Source organism: Mus caroli, chromosome 5, assembly GCF_900094665.2.
Source record: "Mus caroli chromosome 5, CAROLI_EIJ_v1.1, whole genome shotgun sequence".
In the NCBI taxonomy this organism is placed as follows: domain Eukaryota; kingdom Metazoa; phylum Chordata; class Mammalia; order Rodentia; family Muridae; genus Mus; species Mus caroli.
The window spans coordinates 114,266,778-114,275,119 of NC_034574.1; the positions used below are offsets into that span (position 1 = coordinate 114,266,778).

At 45.6% G+C, this 8,342-nt stretch overlaps 1 protein-coding gene across 5 annotated transcripts in view; it reads left to right on the forward strand.

Moving 5' to 3' along the window:
- Hectd4 (HECT domain E3 ubiquitin protein ligase 4) overlaps positions 1-8,342 on the forward strand; it is a 152,284-nt gene that overhangs the window by 30,913 nt on the left and 113,029 nt on the right. For all 5 annotated transcript variants that reach the window (XM_021163286.2, XM_029477883.1, XM_029477884.1 and 2 more), the window contains exons 2-3: positions 2,875-3,392; positions 7,608-7,697. In XM_021163286.2, the coding sequence (XP_021018945.2) occupies positions 2,875-3,392; positions 7,608-7,697 (608 nt within the window). The remainder of the gene's footprint in view (positions 1-2,874; positions 3,393-7,607; positions 7,698-8,342) is intronic.

Below are 8,342 nucleotides of genomic sequence, written 5' to 3' on the forward strand. Positions count from 1 at the left end.
TGACTGCATGTCTGTGTGTGTGTGTGTGTGTGTGTGTGTGTGTGTGTGAGAGAGAGAGAGAGAGAGAGAGAGAGACAGTGTACATGCATGCAGTTGCTTACAGAGGTCCAAGAGAGTGAGACAGATTCCCTGGCGGCACTGGAGTTATGGGCAAGTGTGAGTTATCTGATGGGGATATTGGCCACCAAACCTGGGTCTTCACCGAGAGCAGTAACTACTCTTTCCTGCTGAGCCAGCTTTCTAGCCCAGCTTGTTTATTGTTTTGAGAAAAAGTCTTATGTAACTAGGTTGGCCACAGTCTCACTGTGTAGCCAAGGGTCCCCTGGCTTCCTTCTGTACCCCAGGGCTGGGCTCACAGGTATATATTAGCACACCTGCACATGTACCTATTCTGACTTTAGCTATTGAGTCTTGATCAAATCAGATTTACCCCACAAAGAATATTTTCCTCCCTTCTATTAGATCCTTCAGAATAACTGTTATCTGAGTTTAAAAATCCGTACTCATAAAATAATAAAATTGTATTAAAGCTAAGAGTTACTTTGGAAGTCACTTCCTTAACTGAGGTGACGGTAGCATTAACCACTAAAGTACTTAGTGACCATTATGATTAAGGGTGACAGGGAGCTTCCCTTTTCTATAGCTTTCTCTGTTTTAAAGAGAAAAATGTTAATTTTCTAATGACATTTTGGTCAGGACCAGTGGTTCCATAGAAGGACCTGAGAGAAGTCATTCAGTGTTCCTAAGTACAGGAAGAGCATGCCCTGAAGCTGATTTACCAAACCCAAAGGTTTTGAATCTGCAGGAAATGGCTTGGGGCCATGACCTTCAAACTGGAGGATCTGAGAGTGGACGGTATCTGCAGTGGAGAGTGTCACTGCAGAGGTCACGGGCGGCTCTGGATGCTGCCAGGCCTTGTAATAAGCACAACTGCCACTGAAGTGCACAGACCATGCAATACCAGATTAATTATATCTTGTGGTTTGTGATTTCTTGCACACAGTTTGAGTCCTGGATATACCATCCACATGTGTGCACTTTTACTGCTATACACTGCTCTTCTACTTAGGGTAGCAGAAGTAACACATTCAAGACAGGTGTTTTCTTAACTCAGGAATCAAAATGTAATTGAGTACCATTAAATCCAGCAATTTATTCTTATTAGAAATCTACGGCATTAAAAAAGAAATCTGTAATATTGTTTCTGAAATACATGAATAAGCATGAAAGAATCTATAGTGAACTCCAAAATATAAATAAATATATATGAGGTTTGACATAAATAATATTTAATAGCAATATAAACTCAAAATTTAATATTTAATATAAGTAATAAATATTATAAGACTATACAGTATGTTGTATATTTATCTAAAAGTTCAATGGGTCTGGAGAGATTGCTCAGTAGTTAAGAGCACTGACTGCTCTTCCAGAGGACCTGGGTTCAATTTCTAGCAACCACATAGCTCACACCTATCTGTCACTGCAAATTTGTACCGGTAAGCTAGAGCGGCTGGACCAGCCCTGGGAAAAGTTGGGTGGCAGAGGCTTGGAGAAAAGCAAAGAAATTTCTGTATCCTGGATTTTGTACCATGTTCCCTCCTTCCTCTTTCTGGCCTTGACCTCCCCATCCTGCCCCAATCACCTCTGGGTGCTGAGATTATTAACCTGGACTGCTGACTGTCTTGGGGACTCTGTTACATCTGGTCTCTGTGCATGCATGCATGTATGTATACATGTATATGTGTATTTGGTGCTGAGGATTGTACCAAAGCAGGTTCAGCATGCACTCTACTAGTGAGCCATCCTCTTGCTGCTCTATTCTGGATTTTAAAAGGAGCAAACAGGAAAGCCTGGCACAGGGGCATCTCCATCAGTGAAGAACTAACTTTACTGTTCATGCTTTCTGTTTGGTTGGAATGGAAATGCATGCATACACACACACAGACACACACACACATCTACTTATCTGTCTGTCTGTCTATCTATTTTTGAAACAGGGTTTCTCTATGTAGCCCTGGCTGTCCTGGAACTCACTCTGTAGACCAGGCTGGCTTTAAACTCAGAGAGATCTGTCTGCCTCTGCCTCCTGAATGCTGGGATTGAAGGTGTGAATTACGATGGAATGGAAATAATTTTGATGTGATTATTTTTACTTTTAGAACTATTTCTGATTTGCTTTTCTTCATGTGTTTTTGTTTTTTTTTTTAAAGATTTATTTATTTTTATTATATATAAGTACACTGTAGCTGTCTTCAGACACTCCAGAAGAGGGAGTCAGATCTCATTACGGATGGTTGTGAGCCACCATCCATGTGGTTGCTGGGATTTGAACTTCGGACCTTCGGAAGAGCAGTCGGGTGCTCTTACCCACTGAGCCATCTCACCAGCCCATCATGTGTTGTTTATGTTGTATGTGTTAGGGGCTGAGGTTGACATCAGTGTCTTTTTTTATTGCTTTCAACTTTACATTGAGATGGGGTCTCCTAGTTGAACCCAGAACTTGGTATTTAGCTGGCATAGCTATCCAGCTTGCCCCAGGATTGCTCTGTATTTGCTTCCCAAGCACTGCAGGATTACAGGTGGCTGCCATGCCTTCCTAGTGTTTAGGAGGAAGGTGGAGGCCCTCTCCCAGGTTCTCACACAGACAGGGCAAGCACTTCATCCCCTGAGCTGTTTCCTTAGCCCCTTGTTTTCTCTTTTGAGAAGGGTGTCCCTCTGTAGCCCAGGCTCTGGAGAGCTGGAGTTAAAGGTGTGAGCCACATGCCCAGCACTGTGGGTTCTTTGTAGCGTCTACTGAACATATTTGCTTCCATGATGTCTCTGGGGAAGGCAGTACATAACCACTTCTCTATTATTTATTTATCTTTTTAGATTTTAACATTCGAGACCAAGAACCCAACGGAATTAGCAGAACGTTTGCGCTCTGTTTGTGGGAACCAGAGCAATGCCTATGCCCGCCTGCTGGAATACCGCCTGAATGCCTTGCGCGGACTATGGAATGCCCAGCGCCAGCTGGCCCTGGAGGAGCAACATGAAAGGGAAGGCTCAGGTGACGAAGAGACCTTGGCCCTGCTCAAGCGCCAGGGCTTGTTGCAGCAGCCTGAACAAGCCCCCTTCACGTCCCGGGTGGGCCTCCTGTTGGTCTTCCCCCTTATTCAGTCCCAGAGTAGAACAGACCCTTCCCTCTGTAACATAACTGCTGAGGTGCTATTAAACTGCCTGCGAGACTGTCAGCCTTTGAGCTTGACCAAGGAGCCTGCTGATTGTCTCAATGGGATAGAAACCTTGCTGTGCTCTTGGCTAGAGGAGACCTCGGACACAGGCCGACACATCCCACACAAGCAGAAGGAGAACGCTGCTGCTGCCCTGGTGGCTTTGGCGTGTGCCAGGTAAGGAGGATGACACGACACGCCACCTGGCGACCCTGTACTTCTGCATTTGCACCAGGCGTATTTCTTGGTACCGCAGCATGCACTTCTGTCTCAGTGTTGAAAGTCACAGCCTCAGTCATACATGTCCAGATTTTGGTGTGCTGCTCTGCTGTATTGACAGCCTGGAGTAGTAGCCTTGCCTGTAGCTGATGGCTCTCAGGTAGCCCATCTTCAGCCTCAGCAGAGGGTGCAATATCTGCATTTCCTCAAGGAGAAGGAAAATGTTGTAGAGACGTTCTTTCTTTCTTTCTTCCTTTCTTTTCTTTTTTTTAAATGATTGTCAATAAAGGATGTCAGCAAATTTCAGGATTGAGTTCTCACCTGGTTACAAGACTTAAGTGTGTTTCTGGACTCCTGCTTCATATATTCTTAATGTTTTATATTTATCTATTGTGTGTGAGTGTGTGCGCGATGTGGATGTCAGAGGGCAACTTTCGGATGCAGTTCTCTCCTTGCACTGTGTAGGTTCTGGGGATGGAATTCGGGACATCAGGATGGTGGGGAGCAGCATCCCCTGCTTGCCTGCTGAGCTATCGCAGCTGGGCCCCACTTTAACTGGATGGTGTCTCTGTGTATGTAAAGATGTAGTAGCCTGTGGTCCTCTGCTGATGTGACTGACACACTGTCACTAGGAAATATGCTTGGATGCTTGGAGTTGTTCCCTCCCCACTCAGGGCGATCTTACTGTGGGGTGATCTTCAGGCTGGTCTGCAGCTAGCCGCTCTCTTGCATATGAGGAGGAAGTTCCCTGCCCTCGCCTCTTGCTGAGGGAATTTTCTAGGAACCGTTACAACTGTGGCCTGCCTATTTTTGTAAAAGGATTTCTCTTTCTCGCCTCACAATTGACCTTTAGTTGACTGTCTACCTATCTAAGTATCTATTTAATTATTATTTTGGTTTTTCAAGACAGGGTTTCTCTGTGTATCCCTGGCTGCCCTGAAACTCTGTAGACCAGGCTGTCCTTGAAATCAGAGATCCACCTGCCTCTGCTTCCTGAGTGCTGGGATTAAAGGCATGCATCATCACTGCCTAGTTCTCTAGTTTTTGTTTTTGTTTTTTTTTTTTTAAAGGCAGGGTAGCATCATCCTACACTGTCAGCTTCTTTGCCTAAAGCAAACCATTAGAGGTTAGTCTCTGTTCCTGAAGATTATAGCTGACTTTGCAAACTCTGACATGACCTTCGCTCTAGACACTGGCTGATACAGGAATGAGACTGTCTGTAAAGGTTTCAGAGCAGATTGATTGATTTTTCTGCATATGCAAAAAGCAATTTATACCTTGGATAGATTTATTATCAATGTAAAAGTTCCATTTTGAGAAAATTCCCACTTATTACTACCTTTAGGCAGGATGTTGGGAATAATCAGCCCTTTAATTTTGAGCATTTCAACATTGGATGATTAAACTCACTTTTAAATTATAAATCAGAATTTATTCTAATCACAGATAGTTATTAAAATTGTTGTGTGTATTTGAGATTCCTAATTCTCTTTGGCACAAATGTGGAATTAATATTTCACTTCTTCCACCTCAGCCTTCTTCTCCTCCTCCCGCTTCTTCTTCCTCCTCCTTTCCCTCCTCTTCTATTAGGCCTGCTTACAGGAGCATGAGTGAGGGCTTATTTATATGGACATCTTACCAAAGGCTCAATCACTGAAGAAAATGTTTTCCTTTCCACAGCAACCTTTAACTGCCTATAGATCTTCAAAAAGGGTGAAGCCTCCTCAGCCCCTCTCCCCTCCATGGGGAGGATGGCTCAGTTTTGTGTAGGTCTCTCACAGGCAGGCAGCCAGCAGCTGCTCTGACTGTCATGTTACCAGACAGCACTGTCCCACAGCACTCCATTCCTTCCCAGCCTGTCTTTGTGCCCTTTTACCAAGATGTTCCCTGAGCCTTGGAGGAATAATATAGATGTCCCATTTAGGGCTGAGCATCCAACAGTCATTTTTTCTCAGTACTGTACCCAGTTATAGTGTGTAACTGATATCCAATGCAGAGTGAAGCTTTTCTGACCAAAGTTGACAGCAGCATTAAGCTATGAAGATGAGCATAAATATTTACAAGACAATTTGGTGGGCACAACTTATCCATAACAACCAACCATAGCACATTTCCCACGAGGACCTGTTGTCCTCCCAGCCACAGGCCTTTGATCAGGTTTGTTGTAGTGAGTGTGACTGCCCCCCCCCCCCCCTTAGCAGTTATGCCATTATTGCACCAGTGAGGACCATCCTGCCTGACAGGTGAGTAGGGTGTGCTTAGGCTTCACAGCTGGATGGGACTGTTGATGGCTTTTCTTCCCAGCAGCCCACCTGGTACTGCCAGCACCGTGAAAGCTAGCCAGCAGCGAGGACACTTCCAGTTTCTCCTGCATTTGGGGGAGAGGATGTGTGTGTGTGTGTGTCTCCCTATGTAAGCCAGGGCCGACAGAGAAGGAGACCATGCTTGTCCCATCTCAGCTGTGTTCCCAGCATTAGCCTCCATGCCTGACTTACAGGTGATCCTTGTCTACCATCTCTCTGCGTGTAGAGCCTTGCTCACTCTTAGGCTGTGAAGATTCAGGTCTATAATTTTACAGAGCTAGCAGTTGACTGACCCAGGGATGATTCATTCCATAAGCTCTTCATGTCCACTGACAGGCATTCTCTTCCATGCTCAAGACACTGGTGAGCAGGCAGGGAGATTTATATAAGAGTGAGTCGGGTGGTCTCATACATGGATCAGAACGTTTCAGAGAGAGAAATTCACAGGGAGAGAAAGGGCAGGACGGATGGGTGTTTTCACCTGTGTGCCTGGTTCCTGCAGAGACCAGAAGACAGTAATGGATTCCCTGGGACTGGAGTTAACAATGGTTGTAAGCCATCATGTGGGTGGTGAACCCAGGCCCTCTGCAAGAGCAGGAAGTGCTCTTAACTCCTGAGCCTTCTCTCAGGCCTAAGGCAGATATTTTGGTAGACAGTGGCTGAGAGCAGGTGGGGAAGGATTGACAGGGTGTCTAGCATTTAAACTGTGGATTGAGTGATGAAAAAGAACTAGCACAAGAGCCAGCAGCACAGTACCCCACAGAAGAGCAGCAGCAAGTGGCAAAGAAGCAGGGTCATTGGACTGTAATGGAAGGCAGAAGACACAGGAGATGAAGTTGGTCTAGCCCAGGTCATATATGGGTTGAGAACCATTGAAGGGTTTTACATATTCCTCTTAAAAATGTGACTAAAAACAGCAGGTTAGACTGCTGTACAGTTAGTGGCTCTGCATTCTCCAAATGTTGGTGGTGTCATCCCTGTGTGTCTTGGTGCTCTCCCAGGGCACGGTGCCTGTTCAGCAGATGAAGGAAGGAAAATTGACAAGACTTAGGTGACAGGACAGTTGTACAGTTGTGAATGGGAGTGCACTGCTTCACCGCCAGCTGCCCTGGCTGCAGGTGGTGCCTTTAGACTGCGCTGCCTCCCTGCCTTGCCCTGTTCTTTGAGCCAAGGAGCAAATTAAAAAGAATCCTGAGGCCTACGTGGCCTCCTGTTAGGTACTCCGTTTCTGTTGAGGTTTAGGCGCATGATACCCTCCAATTAAGGCCTAGCTAAGAGAAGAAGGCAGCAAGCAGAATCAGCCCATCACCTCCAGACGGTCATTAGTCTGGGCAGGTGCTGTTGGTTACCTGGGGTGATGCCAGGTGGGCCTTGTGCATCTTGAAAGCACCTTCTTTTCAGTCCTACTTACCTCCCAGACTCCCCAGAGCCTCGAGCTTTGTGAACGATGAGGACATCAGTGTGTAGTGAGCCCTGCATGTGAGATGCCGTGTGAAGTGGATGAACATAACCACATCACAGATCAGTTTGGCCACAGCGTTAGATGAGATCCTCTTCCATGGGGATCAGGTGGTACCGGACGGAGACTCAGTACGCGACCCTCCCCGGTGCTTGGTGCTTGAGCCTGGTGCTTTTCACTTTGTGTCTCTGCAGCTGTGAGGAGAGCATTTCCATAGTTGGAATTGTGTGGGGCTACTCACATCCTACCAGAGCCAGTGTTGTGGTGACGATGCTGAATTGTGCAGAGACCTATAACAGCAGATAGGCCTGTCTTGGAGCCTTGCCCTATGGTTAATAAAATCAACACTGGCTGCCTGCTTGCTTGGTTTTCAGTGTGGGTGGCTTTTCCATCCCTTCCTTTTCTCTCTAGGGGGTCACTGAAGACCTTTGTCCACACAGTTCACCTGCTGCAGAGACAGACTGAGCTGGGCTCCCTGCCTGTCGCCGATGTTTTATATAGGTAAGTTGTCCCTTCCTATTAAACAACTCGTTTCTCTAAACAAGAGTGCATAGAGGCTCTTAGGGACAGATTATTAAATCTTACCAATTAATAATTCATAGTTTTGACTAGATATAGAATCATAGTTAACTGTTAAAGGATGTGAGTGTTCTTTTCATTTTTTAATTTAAAAAAGACCTAGTAGTCTGTAATGAATTCTTACTGTAATATGAGACGACAGTGTGTTCAGTGTAGAGAAGAAATTGAAATCACTCATGATCTCACTATCCAGTAAGACCCACTTATATTGTTTGGGTCTGTGTTCTTCCTAACACAGGGCCTTCTTTATCCCTCATACACATTATTTAGTTATTTAGTAAAGCATATATTTAGCTATTTAGTAAAGCATATATTTAGGCTGGGGATGCAAAGTCAGGTGTGGTGGTTTATGTTCACTCTGGCCCTCGGAGATAGGGGCGGATTGATCAGGGCTAGCCTGGGCTACATGAGGCATAGTACTAAAATGTAAAGCCAAAAAATTTAAGTAAATAGAAATAGAATGAGACAGCTGGGCGTGGTGGCGCACGCCTTTAATCCCAGCACTCGGGAGGCAGAGGCAGGCGGATTTCTGAGTTCGAGGCCAGCCTGGTCTACAAAGTGAGTTCC